At 38.9% G+C, this 22,899-nt stretch overlaps 1 protein-coding gene across 2 annotated transcripts in view; it reads right to left on the bottom strand.

The window, feature by feature from the left end:
- Positions 1 to 5,684: 5,684 nt before the first annotated feature.
- Positions 5,685 to 22,899, bottom strand: part of drd2a (dopamine receptor D2a) — a 55,773-nt gene continuing 38,558 nt past the window's right edge. For both annotated transcript variants that reach the window (XM_077566863.1, XM_077566864.1), the window contains exons 3-8: positions 18,150 to 18,259; positions 13,760 to 13,896; positions 11,953 to 12,161; positions 9,039 to 9,122; positions 7,505 to 7,886; positions 5,685 to 6,620 (exon numbers count right to left, since the gene is read on the bottom strand). In XM_077566863.1, coding sequence (XP_077422989.1) covers positions 6,424 to 6,620; positions 7,505 to 7,886; positions 9,039 to 9,122; positions 11,953 to 12,161; positions 13,760 to 13,896; positions 18,150 to 18,259 — 1,119 coding nt within the window. In that variant the 3' untranslated portion in view covers positions 5,685 to 6,423. The remainder of the gene's footprint in view (positions 6,621 to 7,504; positions 7,887 to 9,038; positions 9,123 to 11,952; positions 12,162 to 13,759; positions 13,897 to 18,149; positions 18,260 to 22,899) is intronic.

The raw sequence follows: 22,899 nt of genomic DNA, 5'->3' as shown, positions 1-22,899 counted from the left end.
ATGTTACTGCACACTGTCCTTTTAATAGACCAAACTCAAAGAAAGTCACCTTTCTAGGGTGGAGGCAATTTAGTTAGCTGAGAGCAGTCAGCAGCGACGCAGAATTTGAAAAAAAATTCCTCGACAAAAAGTATTATTATTATTTTTTTTTGTAATGTTTGATTGATTGCACATTAAAAAAAAACAGCAACTTCCAAATGTCAAAAGTCATGCTACCAACATAGCAACTGTGGCTAACATTGGCATGTTGACAGTGCTAATGCTAGGTGAGTATTGCTAGGGCTACGATTTTGTTGACACTGAATATAATTTGAGAATTGCTGTCGCGAGTGAGTAATGTGTACACTACACAGTATATGTATACCGTTACAGTGGGACCCTAGCATACCATTTACGGATTTTTTGTCAATTTTTAAAAATCCTTTTTTCAGCGTTCATATATATATATATATAAAACTATACATGGATTTTGTTATTTACAGTACGGCCCAGTCCCAGACAATGCTATAAGAACATTTATGTAAATTTCCTTAGAATTACATAAATATTGAAAACCCTTCTTTCAAAGCACAGTAGTAATTTTATGCATGCATTACTGATTAGCCTCAATTCCAAGTCTTTCTTTTTTTAATACTTTGAAATCATATTGGCATTATTATTTTTTGTAATGTTTGATTGATTGCACATTAAAAAAAAACAGCAACTTCCAAATGTCAAAAGTCATGCTACCAACATAGCAACTGTGGCTAACATTGGCATGTTGACAGTGCTAATGCTAGGTGAGTATTGCTAGGGCTACGATTTTGTTGACACTGAATATAATTTGAGAATTGCTGTCGCGAGTGAGTAATGTGTACACTACACAGTATATGTATACCGTTACAGTGGGACCCTAGCATACCATTTACGGATTTTTTGTCAATTTTTAAAAATCCTTTTTTCAGCGTTCATATATATATATATATAAAACTATACATGGATTTTGTTATTTACAGTACGGCCCAGTCCCAGACAATGCTATAAGAACATTTATGTAAATTTCCTTAGAATTACATAAATATTGAAAACCCTTCTTTCAAAGCACAGTAGTAATTTTATGCATGCATTACTGATTAGCCTCAATTCCAAGTCTTTCTTTTTTTAATACTTTGAAATCATATTGGCATTATTATTTTTTGTAATGTTTGATTGATTGCACATTAAAAAAAAACAGCAACTTCCAAATGTCAAAAGTCATGCTACCAACATAGCAACTGTGGCTAACATTGGCATGTTGACAGTGCTAATGCTAGGTGAGTATTGCTAGGGCTACGATTTTGTTGACACTGAATATAATTTGAGAATTGCTGTCGCGAGTGAGTAATGTGTACACTACACAGTATATGTATACCGTTACAGTGGGACCCTAGCATACCATTTACGGATTTTTTGTCAATTTTTAAAAATCCGTTTTTCAGCGTTCATATATATATATATATATATATATATATAATTATACATGGATTTTGTTATTTACAGTACGGCCCAGTCCCAGACAATGCTATAAGAAAATAGAAAATGGATGTAAATTTCCTTAGAATTACATAAATATTGAAAACCCTTCTTTCAAAGCACAGTAGTAAATTTATGCATGCATTACTGATTAGCCTCAATTCCAAGTCTTTCTTTTTTTAATGCTTTGAAATCATATTGGCATTATACGCAGACAGGCACTAGATTGATTAACCAAACAAGACCCATAAACATGAGTCGCTAATTGAATTGATTATGTGGATATTATGACAACAGAAGGAGTGCAGTGAAAGAATATGCAGCAGACGTGGCTGAAGCGGGTCCAGTGCATTAATGTGGGAAATGATCTCCTGGGATTTTAATGGCGAAATTCCATATGGCAGACATGGATCATGTTAGGTTCTTTTGGCAGCAATAAAATACATAATCAGGCTATAACGTGGTTTGTGCACATGAACATGTCGAATATTATGTTTAAAACCTACTGACTTCCTGATGGTATCACCTGGCGTGTTTAATGAACTTATCCAAATGCTTTTTCGTTTTACTTCCCAGCTGTACTGTAACCACTTCCCTCCACTTTTGTCAGCCAGGGGGCCAAACAGAGCCCAAATGTCCTTGGAGATTTTGTAAGTCCATTAAACTGAGTCGACAAGCACATCGCATCAGTCATTCAGCGCCTGAAGGGATGGAGTGGAAATGACACGACACCTTCGCTACTGATTTCGTTGGACCGCCGGGAAATGGCAGGAATTCACCTTCCGCTATGTAAAACCCCCCTGAAACGTGAACTGACCAATCGCAACCGCAACACACAAAGCAGTCCGATACTTACCGGTCACTCACTCTTTGTTTCTCCAAAAATTGAATTGCCATATGGAGTGCATAGATAACCGCTGGTCATTAATTGTTTTTGTGACTATACTTTGTTAATTAATGGCATACTCTTTCAAGGCGATATCACATTGTGCTGGGCTGAGAGGGAAGAAAGTGAAACGGATTCTCTCTTGAGGCTTTGGAAAGAAGAACTTCAGGACACAACAGACACGCATTCCATCTCAAGACAAACTATCAAAGCTCCAGAAAGAAGAAACAAAGCTGAAATCTGGCAAGCACAACAAGGTGAATTTCTTTGCGTTTCTAAAAAGACAGTTGCATACTTCCTTTTATTTTCTGCTATTCATTTGCACTTAACCAAATTACGTGATCTGGTGGTCACGCTAGTGTTGTTCCGATATTGTTTTTTGGCCCCCGATACCGATTCCGACCCAGCTTTGCAGTATCTGCCAAAAATGTTAAACTAATAGAAATAGTTCAAATGAAATTTTGACGTTTATAGCCGTCAATGGCAGTGAATGAGTTAACTTTAAACAAAAACAAAATCAGCAAAATAGCAAGACCAACCATACCCACCTGGAGGGGGCTTATCCTTATCTACAAATGTGAGGTACATTTTCCAGGGGGAAAATGAAGATGCGTGTTTTTCATTGGAGGGCAACAATATTAATTTGTTAACAGGGCCTCATGAGGAATCAAATTTATGTCAAGCAGCTTTCAAACCAACGCCATTATTAACACAACACAACATTGCTAAGTTCAGTGATAGTGTTGACAATAACAAAGATGTTGTTCTTTATGATTTGGGTGAAGTCATACCGTTGCAGACTTTCACACAATATTAACAGACCAAGCACATAAAAAAAAGATTGTTTTAAATCTTTCACACGCTTTAAACACATGTAAATGTTTTAAAATAGACCTATAATAAAACCCGCTTAGTGCCTGTTCTCCCTTTTATTGCTTGCACAGATGATTCCAAAAAGTGCCGAGGTGTGCTTGCTTCAAGCTGTTTGTTACAAAAGCGTAGAACTGTCAATGTGGAGTAGACAGTTTTGACTGGGCTATGTCATTTGAACGTATTGATAAAAACGGTCCAAATTAGCCAAAGGCTAAAAACATAGCATTTCCCCCCATAATGCCACAGGACATTGCCCCAATTGTGCATGCATAATTTAATAATACCCTGTCGTTTATGGGGAAAAATATCATATATATTTTTTTAGCATTTATCATGGTAAAGTCAATCGAACGTATTGATTAAACATAGGATAAATGCTAAAAACATATTTTTCCCTTTAATGCCATGGGTTAGAACTTCATAACACATTGGCAGTCTTCTATAGTTTTTAACCAGAAATAAAGTTGACTGTAAACAGGACACAACCCAAACCACAAAAGTCCACTGCATACGTTGTGAAACGCTTTACAGGCTAAATGTTACGGTAACGAAAAATCTTCAACTGCTTCTTCAACAGACAAGGAACAGCAACATGCAAACAGATGTATATTCACAGGTAAGTTAATATTAAAATGGCAAAACAGAGATCTTCTTCTAGTTCTAAATTACACTTACAACCTCTTTGCTGCCCACTATGGGCCAGTACGTGGTACTACATTGAAGGCGCAAGTCACAATTTCAAAAGCAAAACCGATTGCTTAGACATCACTGTAATTGTCTTTTCAGCATCTCCCATTGTGAGTACAAATCATTGCGGAATCAATATTCACCTTTTCTGATACAGTTTGCGTTTCTGGGCCTCCCGTTGCAAAACTGTCAACACGTATTCATTCATCATGTCACTGTTCATTTTCCTTTGATTAAAAGACAACATTTGTACATAAAAAGGCCTGCACTTGCATTTCCTGAATGTCAGCCGCAGCACTTCACGGCAATTGATGAATTGCTTTGCAAAGCACAACATTTCGGGTCACTGAATATTACCAACTGCTCAGCAACCTCCATATCTCACTCCTCGCTGCCACCGTGGACGGACGCGTCCCTCTTTGTAGCTGCTTTGGTACGCGTTCGACCGCTGGCTTTGAATCCAAACTTTATCGTCATCACACATGCCCATAACGTTGCTGGGCGCCTCTCAAACTCTCATGGGAGTCTGCGGAAATTGTGTTTCAGGGCCACGGTGAGACAGTGATAGATTCCTGTGAGGTACTGAGGCACACCGGCTATGTAACGCCACATAGAACAGCAAATTGCTAATTTACATTTTTTTTCTTTTTTTCCCCAGGGATGAATTTACTCCCACTTTCGCCCCGGCCTCACAGGCATTGAACCACAAACACAAATACAACCTCCTTCATCTAGTTTTGCTTTTGAAGCCTCTCTCCACATTTAAATATGGGCACTACAGTTCTTTGTTATAAAGCAGCATTGCTGTTTGCATATTTCACATAGCGAATCCATAAATTATATTGCGGTTCTAATTACAAGAGTAAACAAAATTTGATGGTCGATACACTTTGAAGGCGACGTACCAGACTCCTTGAGCATTTAACTCATTCACTGCCATAAATTAATAAAAAAAAGAAAAAAGGATTGTTAAAAATTTGGGGCAAAATTATTTTTGAAAATGTTTAATTAATCGCATGACTTCACTAGTTAACTCACGATTAATCACAAATTTTATATCTGCTCTAAATTTACATTAAAAAAAAAGGCATACTCTTGTTCACAAAAGTGGGAAAAAAAGTTTAACTAATTGAAATAGTTAAAATTCATTTTTGACGTTAATAGCCGTCAACGGCAGTGAATGAATTTTTTTTTTTTAAGTAAAGAAAATATAAAAAATTTGAAGCGTCAGGCGATTAAAGTTTTTAATCGTAATTAATCTCATGACTTCACTAGTTAACTCGCGATTAATCACAAATTTCATATCTGTTCTAAATGTACAATAAAAACATTCTAGGTTTTCATATTCTTAACAAAAGTGGGAAAAAATGATAAACTAATAGAAAAAGTTGAAATTATTTTTTTTACGTTTATAGCCGTCATTGGCAGTAAATGAATTAAAAGCTAAGTAAGGTAAATTTGACTACTCTTCTCACTTCTAAGTCATTATCAATCAATCAATAAAACTTTATTTATATAGCACCTTTCATACATTAAAATGCAACTCAAGGTGCTAAACAATTAAAACATCCATAATACAATTAAAAAAAAAAAAAAAACATGGCGGGGCACAGGGAAACCATGTGAGGAAAGGCACCCAGGAAATTAGTTGGGTGCTGACACAGCATCAGTGGAAGCAGCGCTGGGAATACTGTTGAATGATGACAGAGCAATTTTAGCCTATCCAAAAATGAAATACTGTTAATCAAATGGCACTTGACAGTGTCTCATCCTTTATTGGACATCTTTTAGAGTTGAACATATACAGATCATGGGAAGCCGAATAGAGAAACAGTGTAACATGCATCACATTTCTGTCGCAGGCATATAATAGAAACACAGTAAATGTGTTAGGAAAACATATTTACAGCAAATTATAACAATGATAATAATGAAATATGACATTCCAATTTATAAAATTGCAATCATGTGGGTATTGGCATAGCCACATTATACAGCAAGTACCATAAAGAGTATTTCGCCATGAACACACATTCCAAGTAGGTTTTCAGAATATAGAGCTCACGTATCTGAAGACTGAAATGAACACTGATTTTATATATACATATATCAATGTATATTTAGATTTTTAGAAACAAGAAACACACAAGAAATAGCCGTTTTTGTGTGCAGTGTATACAGTACACAGTGACAAGCACAATATTTTTCTTTTTTAGGTACATTTGTCTTTGCCAAACAAGCCATTGTTACAGACATTTCTTGTTTTACATTCAGAGTTTCGGAGCGAGGAAAAGCACTCCTTGAACAATTAACACGAAGAACCGTTCCAAAATAAAAGTCTCTTTTTTTCAGTCACTTTGTTCCCTGACTTTGAAAATGTAATCTCAGTTACCAGCACCCCGCAGTGTGTTTTCATTTCCAAAATGAGGTATTTGCCCAGTGACACGCTTGTGTTCATCCTTCAGTGTAAAAAGCCTCGCTGTCTTTCAGCAGTGTAAAATCTTGATGAACGCCTTTCGGAACTCCACGTTGAAGGTGGTGTAGATGATGGGATTGACGGCGCTATTGACGTAGCCCAGCCATGTGAAGGCATTGTACATCTCGGCGGGAACCTTGCATTTTGTGCAGTGGGTGTTCAAGATGTGTGTAATGAAAAATGGCAGCCAGCATATGATGAATACACCTGAGGAGAGAGGAGGAAACGGACATTTGGAACGACGGGTTTATGAATGGGAAGGACGTAGGCCTCTAGGGAACATGTGGGCGTGTCCAACTACTTCCTTCCTTCGTCATTGCATCACTACCCCAGTTTGAAGCCTTTACACTTTATTTTATACTAACTTACGGGAAGCTGGGGGTTGTAATCGTTAGTAAATTGTCATAACTTAAGCTTGTGAAATTATCATAAAGTTCCTTTAACGCCACTAAAAGACTTTACTGGGGGAATTCCAGTTGCAACGCAGCAGAGACGTCCACATCAAAATTTAGCAGTAATAAATTGAATAATAATGCATATATTTGTGGAGACACGTCAAGTTGTATTTTGTCATTTTAAAAATGTGCATTTCACAAGTTAGCTTATGTCAAAGATTAGATAGCTGCACCGTCTTACAAATGCAATTATTCCATCTAGTGGCAGAAAAAGAAATGACCTCAACACAAATCAATATCACACCAAATTTTTTTTTTACAGTACAGTACAGTACATCTTTTTAATTTTAAGAATTATAATGCAATTACTGTATCAATAACTAAAACATGCAGCCATATTTCTATTAGTTTCGTGAGTTTAACTATTGAAGTCATGTGATTAATTACGATTAAAATGTTTTTATTATATATATATATATATATATATATATATATATATAATATATATATATATATATTATATATATATACATACATACATACATACATACTGTATATACACTGTATATGAAAAAATAAAATAAATATAAAAAATCTAAGTATCTTGGCAGGGGTTTATATATTTTTTCCTGAGCATTGTAGTTGTTTTTCATTGGCTCTCTTTTTCTGCAACGTAACTCACGTGAGCAAACTTACCGAGGACGATGGCCAACATCTGCGTGGCCTTCTTCTCCTTCTGCTGGGAGATCTTCCTCTTGCTCATGCTTTTCAAAGATGTCTGCGTCTTGCCGTTTGGCAACGTCTGAGTCTGGAAGACTTTGGCCACCATTTGCGCCGGATCTCCCAGGGCCTCCTTGCCGGGGTCTCCGTTCTTCTCCGCTCTCTGGCTTTCCTCCGGGGGTGTCGGGGGCGAGGAAGTGGGGCTAGCGTTGGCCTTGGCTGGCATCAGTCGCTGGTGGCTGGTGGCCGGAGTGTTTCCCAGGGTACGTTGCGACTTCTGTTTATGGCTGCTGCTTCCGCTGTTGAGCTCATCCAGTTCCACATCTTCGCCCTTGCTGGCGACGTCTTTAATAAATATCTGAGAAGTGTCACAAGAAGGGAAAATATGGAGATGGATCATTATTGTTAAAAGCTCATCCAAGTGTGAATGATTTCCAGACCTAATAAAATCTTTTTTTAAGAAGAAGGGATCTTTCTTCTTAGGTAGAGTATAAATCTCCCTGTCATCAGCAACGGAAAGAAAATCCCATCTCAAGTTAGAACCAGAGACATCAAATACAAAGAGAAAAGCAAGAGTTCTAGAATTCATCCCTGAGGAACCCCACAAGATGTGTATATATATATATATATATATATATACGCACACATATTTTCCACGCATTGTGGCCGATCAAACCCCAAACTTATTTGTGCTAGCCAATATCTTACAGTTTCAAAAGTCAAACAATTTCAAAACAGACCAACATCACAAATTTACAACAGAGGTTATTTTTCATTCAGATAGCGTCCCAGTAGCATTTAAACCTATAAAACCAAACGTATCACATTAGATACAAGAAATTTTGAGCTCTCTATTTTATGAGTATAATATTTTTTTCCCCATTAAAACCCTGACGTATATGATCTGACATATGTACTGCACGGATAATCCATTAGAGGGCACTATCACTCAGCTAACGGTGTTTCCAGCTACCTTGCAAGATCGCCCCAATTGCGAAAGGAGAGACACCTATACTTATTTATAGTGAGAGATGTTATCTCAGATTTTTTGGTTTGATATGACTGTTTAGTGTTATTATATTTTTGACAATTATAAATGTATGAATTTAAAGCATTGTGACCGGACGTATCAAATATGACACAAATGAAAAGTCATATGTGGAAGAAAAACAATGTTTGTTCAAAAAGGCCAATACATACTCTATTTACAAAGAATCAGAATTTTCTCTCATATATTTCGTGGTTCAGGGTTTATAGGGTTAACAAATAGACATCACAAACTGACCTTTGCGCTGGAAACGCTTAACACCTTGCCGTGCATATGGTCCATTAATTCAAAACACAATGCATCCGTTCTACATAATTGGCTAACCAATTATTATGCCTATCCCTAGTTTAACATAGTGGATGGGATGTCACATCTCAAGGTGACATCCCGCTAAATCTCCCCGTAAGTCTGTCACATTCACTTTCCATCACACTCCAAAAGAAGAACATAATGACAACGTACCACCTTCTTCTTGTTGGCAGGGAAACTCCCGTTTGACTTGACAATCACCGTGCACAGCCTCACGTCTTCCGGGTGAGTGCACTCCTGCAATTAAAAAAAAAGAAAAGAATGAAAGAAGTGTCAAACAAGCAGCGAGTCCAATGTTAGCTCAGGGGTGACAAAAAAAAGGGGGACTGTCATAGCGCAGATACGGCAGCCTGGAAGGTCAAAGCAGATTACACGGGCGTCGGCAACGGCGAGACAGCTCAGTGAGAATGTGTTCTTCTGTTGAAAGTCAAGCCATCAACTTGACAGCATCATAAAGTAGACAGCGAGGTTATTTCACTACAAACAAGTGTCGCCAGCCAGCAGCTGTATGGAAATTAATCTGCTCCACAAAGATTATTTTCACATCATAATCATTATCTGCTTGTTTGTCAATACGCTACCACGTAATGACTTCACAGGCCATTGCATTACACTGTAATGTACTGTAAAGAAAGCTACGAAACCCCTTTTCGGTGTGCCATCATACAAACACACACACACACACACACACACACAAACACTGGGATGAACACCAAAATAATCTTAAATTATTAGTATTCAAGTACGTTAACTCATTCACTGCCATTGACGGCTATAGACGTCAAAAAATCATTTGAGCTATTTCTGTTAGTTTAATATTTTTTCCCACTTTTGTTAACAAAAGTATGAAAACAGATAGAACAGATATAAAATTTGTGATTAAAAAAAAAAAAGAGGTCTTGAGTTGTGAGGACCGGCCAAAATGTCCTCACTTCACAAAAATGTCCTCAATCTGTTGGTTAAAGAGGTATTTTGGTCCTCACAATGTAGTATGTACAAGTACACACACACACCTGTACTTATATAATTGTGAGGACATCCAGACATAATACATTTCCTAGCCCTTCCCCCTAACCCCAACCATCAAAAATGATTGCCTACCCCCATTCCTCACCCTAACCTCAACCATAACCCAATTCAAACCTAAACTCTAAAACCAAGTCTTGACCCTCAAAAATAGGTCTTGAGTTGTGAGGACCGGCCAAAATGTCCTCACTTCACAAAAATGTCCTCAATCTGTTGGTTAAAGAGGTATTTTGGTCCTCACAATGTAGTATGTACAAGTACACACACACACACACACACACACACACGCACACACACACCTGTACTTATATAATTGTGAGGACATCCATAGACATAATACATTTCCTAGCCCCTCCCCCTAACCCTAACCATCAAAAATGATTGCCTACCCCCATTCCTCACCCTAACCTCAACCATAACCCAATTCAAACCTAAACTCTAAAACCAAGTCTTGACCCTCAAAAATAGGTCTTGAGTTGTGAGGACCGGCCAAAATGTCCTCACTTCACAAAAATGTCCTCAATCTGTTGGTTAAAGAGGTATTTTGGTCCTCACAATGTAGTATGTACAAGTACACACACACACACACACACACGCACACACACACCTGTACTTATATAATTGTGAGGACATCCATAGACATAATACATTTCCTAGCCCCTCCCCCTAACCCTAACCATCAAAAATGATTGCCTACCCCCATTCCTCACCCTAACCTCAACCATAACCCAGTTCAAACCTAAACTCTAAAAGCAAGTCTTGACCCTCAAAAATAGGTCTTGAGTTGTGAGGACCGGCCAAAATGTCCTCACTTCACAAAAATGTCCTCAATCTGTTGGTTAAAGAGGTATTTTGGTCCTCACAATGTAGTATGTACAAGTACACACACACACACACACACACACACCTGTACTTATATAATTGTGAGGACATCCATAGACATAATACATTTCCTAGCCCCTCCCCCTAACCCCAACCATCAAAAATGATTGCCTACCCCCATTCCTCACCCTAACCTCAACCATAACCCAATTCAAACCTAAACTCTAAAACCAAGTCTTGACCCTCACTGTATCCGTTTTATATACCGCTTATTGTCACCCAGGTCTGAGTAGCAACGTGGCATGTGTTACCAAAAATGACCGTGTCTGATTGGAATGGCAACGTGAACCTGAATTTGGAAAAAAATATTGAGGGTTTTGTGTCAGAAAAAAATGCCTTTTTGGGAAATTTTTTTGTCTGATATTGCCTACAGAAAACCAAAATGAGAGTAAAACAGTGTAACTTCACAGTCACCACCCCACCGTTTTTTTTTGGTCTGCTATTTGGGGAAGACTTTCTCTGGTTCGCTGACAAGTTTCAGTTAAAAATATCCACTGATTGCTATAGCTCGTATAGGCCAATGTGTCAAAAATACCCGTTTACTTAAACGCAAATGGAAAATTATTGGTAGAATAGCAGCGGGTCATGTACGTCAATGGTCAACTTTTTATTTTTATTTTTTTTGTTATCTAGTTGTCATGGAGTGTTTTAGAGGCATCTCAACTGCTCTTTCCATTTTTTTTTTTTTTTTGAAAATTCCCCAAATATTTTATGTTGCTTTTCACAGGTGTACAGTTTTGACTGGGCTATGTCGTTTGAACGTACTGCAAAGTCGTTCGAACGTATTAGTACAACGTAGGCTAAATGCTAAAACAGTTGGCTACATTACCCCCCCGATAATACCACGGGGGGCATTGACTTGCACAAGCGCCATAATGGCAATGCTACATTTTAGCCAATACGTTCGAACGAGGTGAGCTGACGCCTATCAGTAAGGTAAATATATATTTCTGATGTGTTTTATGTGATGGGACGCTGGAAAATGTTGCTTCTGTGTGGGGTCGTTTGAATTGTCAAATGGAGCCAAATGTTACTAGCAGTAACGTTGGATTGATGAAACTGAGCCATGTGACACAAGACTCTATTACATACTAAAATAGATTAAAAAGAATGTTATTTTATTTTGAAATCGGAGTTTGAACAGGGTCACAAAGCCCACCTTGAGTGACGTGGCCACATCGGGGACGGCGGCCTGACACAGGCGCTGCTTGGGTTTGGTGTTGACACGCTTCCTGCGCTTCCTCAAAACCACGTAGATTTGCACGTAAACCAGCAGGGTGATGATGAAGGGAACGTAGAAGGACACGATGGAGGAGTACACCACGAAGGCGGGGTTGGCGATAACACACAGCGTTGCTTCCCGAGTCGCTGTGAGGAGAAAGGAAGAGATTCAGAGCTGCGCGTGAGAAAATACAAAAGGATTTGTGTTCAGCCCCTTTTTATGACTAGTGTGGAGTTGCTTCCTCTATTCAAAAAGCCTTCTTTGGTACATGCTGTATCTTGAAATTGCATTTGCGGCAACACAGAGGGTTTGTGTGTGATGTTCAGTTTCTTGAAAATACATCAGAAAATGTCAGCTCGCCTCACCTGAGGGTTATTTACACAATTTCTTTTATTAGGCTCCTTTTTCCCATTGCTTGGAACATGACAATCCTTTTTATTCCGCCCGGCTCGGGGACTCAAACAAGTGAGTCATCGCGGTGCCAAACACCTCTGTGAGTCCAAGTGCTTGATATTTACATCCGGCCATCCATTTTTTAACACCGCGTGTCCTCACTCGGGTCGTGGGTAAGATGGAGCCGATCTCGGCGAACTTTGGGTGAGACACAATTTATTTAAATCTATGGACAATTTAGAGTCTTCAATAACACTAACGGGCATGTTTTTGTGTGAGGAAGCCAGAATATCTGGAAAAAAAAACTCAATTATAATAGTTTGGGATTTTTCATTATAGTTATTTTTAATCGTTATAGTTACTTTTTTAAATTTTATTTACTTTTTTTTTTTATTTGTATTTTTTTACTTATTTGGAGTTTTGTTAAATTTATTTATTTTTTGTGTATAAAACACTTTGAGTTGTTTCTTAACATAAGGTTCTATCTAAATAAAATTGACTTGACTATTAGTTTTAGTATTAGTTTGAGTTTTTTTTTTTTTTTTTTTTTTTTAATGTAGGTGGAGTATTTGCTGAGTGAGAGCTAATTAAAAAAAAAAAATCACAATAACTATTGCGTACTCTTTTCGACCTTCCTTCTTCTGTATGGCTGAACAGTAATACCAATATTAATATATTTAAAATGAACAACGAAAGCATATGTATGAAATTAATTTACAAAGATGAAAAAAAAGGCAATTTTTGTTGGTTACAGTTAGTTTTAGTTGGTTTTATAAATGTAAAATGAAGTTCCAATTAGTTAGATTTTTTTAAGGACTTTCATACATTAGTTTATTAATATTATTATTATGTATTAATATTAATGTTAATTTGTGTTTTGTTAGCTTTTGTTAACTACAATAACAGGGAGAGCACACAAAGTCCACACAAGTGGACCTGATGCTGTGAGAGGTTTTGTATATTGACTGATGCTGATGCTGACTGAAATTTTCTCCTTCACTCACGAATCGCAATCTCTGGCAAAGTTAGTCAACTTCAACTTTGAGGGGATTTTTCACTTCCAATTTTGAAATATAAAGTATCCAGACAGGCTTTGAATGAGATGTTTCGAAGGTCAGAGCGGCAACATTTTTTTTTTTCTCATGGCACTTGAGTGATGGTTTCACAAGGGAACAGTCGGGCCAGCAAATAACATTATGATTAAGTCCGACCCTTGAATTTGAACTACTCTAAATGTACGACATAATTCAAATCAAGTGTGAAACCACAACGCTGATAGACAATGCAAACAAAATGTGATAAAAAAAATTTAATAAAATTATGTGTTCTCTCAAATTGTGCTTTTTCTTACCTGTGTTATTGAGCCCAAAGAGAAGAGGACAAGATATGGCGAAAGAGAGCACCCAAACCACTGAGATCATGATCGTCACCCGTCTTCTGGAACTGTAACGGGTGTTGTACAGCATCGGCATCGCAACGGCTGTGTAACTGACAGACGGGGAAAGCAATTTAGTTTCAAATCGACACAAGCAATATGATATATGAAATATTTACTGAAGCACTAAAAAAGAAAGAAAAACAATCACACAGCCCTTATTAAGTGATTGTCATGCAGATTGAGATCAGGGCATTTTTGGACTTTCCTGACATCCTGCCATTCGCCAGCAGGCGTGCCCTGACTTGGTGACTCAAACCCACGTTCGGTGTCAAGAGTGGGAGACAGTCCAGATCAGTAGAGGAGGCCGTATCATCACTGAACGGTGTCATTTTGCTGATTGCTGGCATTATGTTGTTTGGTTGTAACAACCTCACTCATGGGTCCCGGAAGATCTCCGATTCTTTCCCCAGAGCCAGATTAAGGTGATCAGGGCTTACACTGTGGGCATTTTCTCTCTGATTGCTCAAGAGATTTGCATTTTTCCAGTTGCCTTGCCACTATCATGACCTGACGAAATAAGTCTACACGGGTTGTTGAGTTCTCCAGGATGACTCATTCATACACGCTGTAACCAGGAGGTTTGACTGATATATATTGGTTGATTAAAAATCTTGATTTAAAGTTTGTCGTGTCTCCTAGCAGAGTGTGGAGGAGATACCAGGGGACAGGCCAAATGGATTAATCAATAGATTTTGATTATTTTACTGATTGCTGGCATTATGTTGGTTTGTTCTCTCTCTCTCTCTTGCTCTGTCTCTCTTCCCTCCTCTCTCTCTCTGTCTCTTTCTCTCTCTTCCCTCCCTCCCTCTCTCTTTCTTCCCTCTCTTGCTGTCTCTCTTCCCTCCCTCCCCCCTCTCTCTCTCTCTCTCTGTGTCTCCCCCTCTCTCTCTTGCTCTGTCTCTCTCTCTCTTCCCTCCTCTCTCGCTCTGTCTCTTTCTCTCTCTTCCCTCCCTCCCTCCCTCTCCCCTCTCTTGCTCTGTCTCTCTCTCTCTCCCCCCCTCCTCTCTCTCTGTCTCTCTCTTTCTCTCTGTCTGTCTGTCTCTCTCTCTTGCTCTCTCTCTTCCCTCCCTTTCTCTTCTCTCTCTCTCTGTGTCTCTCTCTTCCCTCCTTCCCTCCTCTCTCTCTGTCTCTTTCTCTCTCTTCCCTCCCTCCCTCCCTCTCCCCTCTCCCCTCTCCCCTCTCTCTGTCTGTCTCTCTCTCTCTTCCCTCCCTTTCTCTTCTCTCTCTCCGTGTCTCTCTCTCTCTTCCCTCCTTCCCTCCTCTCTCTTGCTCTGTCTCTCTTTCCCCCCTCCTCTCTCTCTGTCTCTCTCTTTCTCTCTGTCTGTCTGTCTCTCTCTCTTGCTCTCTCTCTTCCCTCCCTTTCTCTTCTCTCTCTCTCTGTGTCTCTCTCTTCCCTCCTCTCTCTCTCTGTCTCTTTCTCTCTCTTCCCTCCCTCCCTCCCTCCCTCTCTCTCCCCTCTCTTGCTCTGTATCTCTCTCTCTCTCTTCCCCCCTCCTCTCTCTCTGTCTCTCTCTTTCTCTGTCTGTCTGTCTCTCTGTCTGTCTCTCTCTTGCTCTCTCTCTCTTCCCTCTCTTGCTCTGTCTCTCTCTCTTCCCTCCCTTTCTCTTCTCTTTCTCTCTCCGTGTCTCTCTGTCTATTCCCTCTCTTGCTCTGTCTCTCTCTCTTCCCTACCTCCCTCCTCTCTCTCTCTTCCCTCTCTTGCTCTGTCACTCGCTCTCTTCCCTCCCTCCACCCCTCTCGCTCTCTCTCTTCCCTCCTTCCCTCCTCTCTCTCTCTGTCTTTCTCTCTCTTCCCTCCCTTGCTCTGTCTCTCTCTCTCTCTCTTCCCCCCTCCTCTCTCTCTGTCTCTCTCTTTCTCTCTGTCTGTCTGTCTCTCTGTCTGTCTGTCTCTCTGTCTCTTCTCTCTCTCTCTTGCTCTGTCTCTCTCTTCCCTCCCTTTCTCTTCTCTCTCTCCGTGTCTCTCTGTCTCTTCCCTCTCTTGCTCTGTCTCTCTCTCTTCCCTACCACCCTCCTCTCTCTCTCACCCTCTCTCTCTTTCTCTCTCTCTTCCCTCTCTTGCTCTGTCACTCTCTCTCTTCCCTCCCTCCACCCCTCTCTCTGTCTCCCCCCTCTCTCTCTTTCTTCCCTCCCTCCCTCCTTCCTCTCGCTCGCTCTCTCTCTGTCTGTCTCTCTCTTGCGCGCTCTCTCTTCCCTTCCTCCCTCTCTCTCTCTCTCTCCCTCTGTGTGTGTCTCTCTCTCTGTCTCTCTTTCAAAACAAAAAACTATCCGATAACCCATTTTTGCATCGTGAGAGCTGCAGTGTGCAGTTTGAGGGGGCACATGGAGGGTCTGTAATGTGAGCTCCGTCTAATTTGCTCCACTTTGACGAACACGAACATGGTGATGGATGCACAAGCATCCAGAATAAGAATAAGCAACTATCCTTTCATGTAGAAAAAAGGAAGATGCCTCCAGATGTTCAAGGGAAGAACACATTTCATCCAAAGACTCTTCTAAAATAACTATCCTTTAAGTGGATGCTTGGATGTTCTCAAGCGGAAGAGGAAGGAAGTCCTGGGAAGAGCCACAGTCATTCCCTTGAGGATCAGCAAGTGCACACCAAGGGTATACGAGTCTTACAAATAACATCTAAATGCAAATTGTGGTGTCGTTTACCTTTGGCATATATACATACATTCATTTCAAATACAAATGATGATGTATTAGGCTATTACTCGGGATGATGGGATTTTCTCGACAAATGAGAGACAAGCATGTATCCTAATTCAATACGATCAATGAGAGGCATGAGCTTTGATTTTGTTGCCAAGCAGAACATCATGGGGAGTTAAATATGACAATATACACTGTTCCAAAAAATTAAAGCAACAACGTGTTCCCTTAATTGTTTTGATTTCTTTTAGCAGTGCATATATACATAGCATATACACTGCTCAAAATAATTAAGGGAACACTTTGTTGCTTTAATTGTTTTGAGCAGTATAACAAATATTTTTAATGCACGATTAATGACCCTTACTTGGAAAGCTTGTACTGGGAGAATTTCAGGCGCAACGTAGCAGACACGTTCATCTCAAAATTTAACAGTTATAAATCTTATAATAATGTTCATATTATATTATATTTTATATATATATATATGTATATATATATATATTGTATTTTACAATTTAAAAAAATTGCAGAATTTCACAAATTACTCCATGTTAAAGATTAGCTAGCTCTTAATGTGAAAATAAAAATGCACTGAGCGGTGACCAATGTCTTACAAATACAATTATGCCATCTAGTGGCAGAAAAATGACCTCAACAAAAATCAATATCACACTTGTTTTTATACAGTACAGCACAGCTTTTTAATTTTAACCCAATTTTATAAATTATCCTGAAATTTTATCAGTGAACTAAAAGATGCAGCCATATTTCTATTAGTTTAACATTTTTTTCATTTTTATGTTCAAGCTTGGGGAGTAACAGAATACATGTACCACCGTTACGTAATCAGATTACAATTTTTTTTTAACTGTATTCCGTTACAGTTACAGGAAAAAACATGTAATCAGATTATAGGTACATTTGTTATTACTTCGAGGGATTACAATTACTACGATGAGAGAGAGAGTGAGAGAGCGATGGTGAGAGAGAGGGAGAGAGAGAGAGAGAACGTTTTCTTAATTAAACTGTTCATATTTACTTTGTTGGGATGAACCCCAGTAGTTTTCTTTTATGATTTTTTTTTTTACAGCTGTATCTCTCATTGTAATTCACTGGCCCCCTAAACAAACAATGAGTTGTTCATCTGACCACGGCAAAGGGTTGTGGTCCGCAACTAAATTTCAACAGCTTCTAATTAACTCTCTGTTTTGCTTCCCCTTGTGACTAGTTAATACGTAAAAACATAATTCCAGCTACAGTCATAAACTAAAAAGGATGCGGTAGAGCGCACACCTCTCCCAAGATATGTAGAAACCTCTTACGAGACTCATTTCAGTAATTCATATCTTGCCTTATTAATTGGTTCCTGCTGGTTGCATCTATGAATACTGTCGTTAATAAACATTTGCACTTTATTGAAGTACTGTATTGAATTAATTGTCTGTACTATTGCATGTCAACACGCACACACAATTTACATGGAGTGTTGTAAAAATGAATGAGTTTGTAGTGTAATTGACAGTGATGGGCATGAACTGAGAAAGGTTGGAAGCGGCTCACCTGTTATTCATAAGGTAAAGATTTCCTTTTAGAAAATCCATGCAAAGCTGCCAGGAAGGAAAGAGCAATCTGAGCGTTGGCCAACTCACCGATCAATGCTGATGGCGCACAGATTGAGGATGCTGGCTGTACACATCATCACGTCCAGAGTGACAAAGATGTCACAGTGGATCTTGCTAAAGCGCCACTCCCCGACGACCTGCAAGAGGAAAACACCAAGTGGCAGTTTAGTGCAACCATTAACAAAAGGAAGCTCTCCAGGAAAAAAGAAAAAGGAAAAAAAAGTAAGCCAAGACACTCAGGAAAAACTGTGCAGAAATTGCTTTCCCGAATAACACACTATTTGAATTTACACAAGAGGCCCAAGTGAGCAATTCCAATGTAATGCCTGTATCTGTTTTCTTTTCTTTTTATATGCACATTTCAAGGCATCTGAAATGGAACACATTCATGGCACTTAACAATATACATTTTTAATGTTAGATTGTTTTTAGTTTGCATGCATGGGCTTATTGGTTCCGTCTAATTGATTTAGATGGGGTGACCTCACGTCAGTCTGTTTAAACCATGTTTAATTGCGAGTGTTGCAGAGTGTTTTTAACTCATTCACTATCATAAATTCATTAAAAAAAAAAGATTATTAAAAATTAGGGGCGACAGGCGATTACAATTTTTAATTACATTATTTTACATTAAATTATTTTTTATATTATTAATTTAATTTGATTAAATTAACTCCCGATTAATCACAAATTTTATATCTGTTCTAAATGTACAATTAATAAATTCTAGGTTTTCATACTCATGTTAACAAAAGTGGAAAAAAAATTAAACTAATAAAAACAGTTTAAATTAATTTTTGACGTTTATAGCCGTCAATGGCAATGAATGTATAAAAAAAAAAGAGAAAACATTATACAAAATTTGGGGCGTCAGGCGATTAAAATTTGTAATCAGAATTAATCGCATGACTTCACTAGTTAACTCACAATAAATGACATATTTTATATCTGTTCTTAAGTACAATAAAAAAAATCTAGGTTTTAATACTCTTGTTAACAAAAGTGGGAAAAAATGTTAAACTAATAGAAATAGTTCAAATGAATTTTTGACGTCTATAGCCGTCATTGGCAGTGAATGAGTTGATGTACTGAAACAGTGATGGGTGCATTCAACCTATCTTTGACGTCATTGTCATCATCACAATATATCTGATAAATATAAAACAAATATGTACGCGGTTTCTATCCACATTTGGAAGATCCAAATTGTGCCATTTGTGCCTTTGAGAGAGAAAAAAACCCAGTTGGTATCCATGTTGTGGAATTAGAAAATCAATATCAAGCTCACACAAAACGGTTTCAGAAATCCATCCATCTGGAAAAGAGTCTGTCCGTCTGTCAAGTCCCCTTGAGGCAAATTAAGTCAAAAACATCTTTGGCATTATGAAAAAATGTTCTTCAATAAACAAAAAATTAAACGGTGTCAAAACTTCCCATAACAATCATCAAAACAAAAATCCATATCTTTTGCACCATAGATTGGTTTAATTTAACTCATTCACTCCCAGCCATTTTCACTGAAGCATCCCCCTTTGCTCACGGCTGTTTTACTGGATTCTGACTGATTTTGCAGGGCCCACAGAATATTGTGTTCTATTGGTATCAAAACGTGGAACCTACCAAAAGAAAGATTAGAGTGTTTTCTTTTATCAGGGGATAAAAAACATTTGTATCTGTTTCCATTTTGCAGCAGTTAGCATTAGAATATAGCTAAGTTTCATAATTTTTTTTACTGGCCCTGGTTGATCTCTTATACTCTGCTGCCACCTGCTGGCCGTTTTTTTTTTTGGTAATAACTACCATTGCTTTAAGCGACCTCTTCAGGTCAGAGGCTGCATCAAAGCCTTCCATAGCACTGCGGTCCTCGAGGGCCGGAGTCTTGCAAGTTTTAGAGCTTTCCCTACTCGAACTGCAACTGATTCCAATTAAAAGGACCGTTATCAGGCTTATGCAGAGCTTGCTGATGAGCTGATCATGAATCAGCTGTGTTGAAGAAGGGAAATATCCAAGACCTGCAGGACTCCAGCCCTCGAGGACTGGATCTTGCCATTCCTGCTCTAGCATAATAAATATTAAACATATAAATACGTTTTTGGGACCATGGCAATATTTAAAATAGAATGTGTTTATACGTTTTTGAGACCAAATCAGTTAAAGAAATACATCAAAAGAGATTCAATTATACAGTAGAGGTGACAAATCACTGGTAAAGAACGGACATTATTAAATGAACTCCATGTGAATAACATTGAATATTTGGTGGCGTAACCCGTATTTGCAATAATTGCACCCAGCTTGCGACTGACTTCAAACAGTTTCATTCTTCATTTGAAATGATTTTCCAGGCCTTTAGTGCAGCCTCTTTCAGTTCTTGAGGAGGTAAAATGCATGCTCTTTTGGGTTCAGGTCAGGTGATCGTCTTGGCCAGTCTAAAAGCGTCCACTTTTTCCTCCTGATGAATAACTCATTATCTTGTTGTATGTAAAAGCTTCTCCCAATTAATTTGGATGCTTTTTTCCTGCAAATTGCAAGACAAACCGGTTTTGTCGACTTTAGAATTCATTCTGCTGTCAAATCGGTAAAATTACCGAATGAACAATACTGAGCTCTCCAGAAAAGAAAAAAAAAAGAATTTATTATGCTGCGACCGTCATGAGGTACATCATCAATAAAGAAACAGCCAATACACCCAAGCTTCACAGAAACGTGTTTTCAGTTGACGAGAACATACGTACAAGGCCAAATATGACAGACATTGTCCACGTGTTAGGGTTGCTACCAACGTTTACAGTTTATCATTCAAATGTTTCATACCAATAACGAAGACACATAAAACTGCTGCTACGGCAAAAAGCAACGCCAATATCTTGACCTTTGTTTACAAGTCTTTTTACCTGCGCTCGGAGCCCGCCTGCGGCTTTCAATCAAAGCGCGTGCATTTATAAGCTTACTGTTCCTCCAAGCACCCCATTAGGAACGTAACATTATCAGCGCCGGCCTGACAAGCCCACCTGCTTCCTCCAACAGCGCTTAAAAGGGTATCAGATGTATGCGTCAGGAGGTCAATTAATCTTTGTCCCTGAGGCCTTGTCGTCCAAAAATTTCGCGTTTCTGCTGTCCGAGACATTGATTGCACAAAAGGTTAGACATCATAATCCAGCGGCCTTCCCGCACTCCCAACCTCTCCACGTTGCTCCTCTTTTGCATTTTTCAACCTTTAAAACTTGATGTCTGTCTTGATGGACTTGCTAACACGTCTTCATCTCAAACTTACCGTGGACTTACCGGCTTTAATTTAGAACACAAACACCAGTCGAATGACATTGGCAAGACAATACTTGGCAGTGTCGTCAAACCGCTCCTTTTGTCTCTTTTCGACAGTGACAGCCAAACCAAAGTGCAATTGTCGCAGGGGGGGCCGCAGCTGTTTTTGGTTTCCGCACACTCGTAAACTTCAGGCGGAGAATATGCTTTCGCAAGCTTTTTCGTGATTCAAATTGTGTCAGCATCCTGGCTTAATATGCAAAGGTGTCACAATGAGGAATTTGAAAGGTAGTAATGGAGGCTTGGGAGCAGACAACGGAGGTGGCGGGAGCAATTTGGGATGTGAAGGCATTATTTGATTACTTTATTAAGTGTAATCTTTTGCGTGTTCAAATAAATCAGAATTGAGATCTCATGAAAAAGTTCCCTTGCAAGGATTTTATTAAGAGCTCTTAAGACACAGGAAAAAAAGCTTACATTCGAAAGGTGATGTTAAGCTTCCAGTGTGTAGAATATGGAAACACCCAGTCGCTTTAAACTAGTAGAAAAGGTTCTCTCCGCCTCTTACATTTAACAAAGAGATAGTGTTTAAAATAAGTAGGCACAAGATACTGACATGATCATCTCAGCTCCCCACCAGCCTCGGAAAAATGATGTAGACAGGCTTTGACCTTGGACGTTCAGTTTTTACGACCAAATGACTGAATGAACTTGACAACTTTTAAAACATACACATTCTTATCTCAAGAGCTGGCAGGGAGTGAGAGGTTCCAATATATTTCACAAAATCATTATCACAGTATTATTCATTTAACTACACATAGTTATATGACATCTATATACCTATAAGTAAATTCAAAAACAGTAAAAATATCAATTGAAAATGTTAAATGTCAACAGATGTCATTTGAAATCAGAGAGAAAGGAAAATGAAGATATGTGTGTGTGTGTGTGTGTATTACATTACTATTAAAGTGAAGAAACACCTGTTTAAAAACACGCTATTCTCGTTATCCGATTAAAACTCCCACTTTATCACAGCATTTTAACATTTAGTTAACAATTTTGTTTCATGGAATGATTATTTTTGTCTATGTCAATAACATCCACTAAGGCCATTTCACCATTTCCTTACTTTTGGTCTATGGCTTAACTCATTCTGCATCGAGCCGCTACTCCTCCACGTTGAGAGGAACCAGTTGAGGTGGCTCGGGCATCTGGTTCGGACGCCTCCCTGGGGAGTCATCCTACCGGCGGGAGGCCCCGGGGATGACCCAGGACACGCTGGACAGACTACGTCTCTCGGCTGGCCTGGGAACGCCTTGGGATCCCGTCGGAGGAGCTAGGTGAAGTGGCTGGGGAGAGGGAAGTCTGGGCTTCCCTGCTAAAGCTGCTGCCCCCGCGACCCGACCCCGGATAAACGGAATTGAAGACGGACGGACGGACGGCTTAACTCATTGTAATAATCTGTCCTAAAATGGCGCTACTGCAAGACAACAACTTGCACAGTCGC

The sequence above is a fragment of the Vanacampus margaritifer genome, chromosome 5, assembly GCF_051991255.1.
Source record: "Vanacampus margaritifer isolate UIUO_Vmar chromosome 5, RoL_Vmar_1.0, whole genome shotgun sequence".
NCBI lineage: Eukaryota > Metazoa > Chordata > Actinopteri > Syngnathiformes > Syngnathidae > Vanacampus > Vanacampus margaritifer.
Note: the sequence above shows the minus strand (reverse complement) of the source record. Positions and strands in the feature narration are given on the sequence as shown.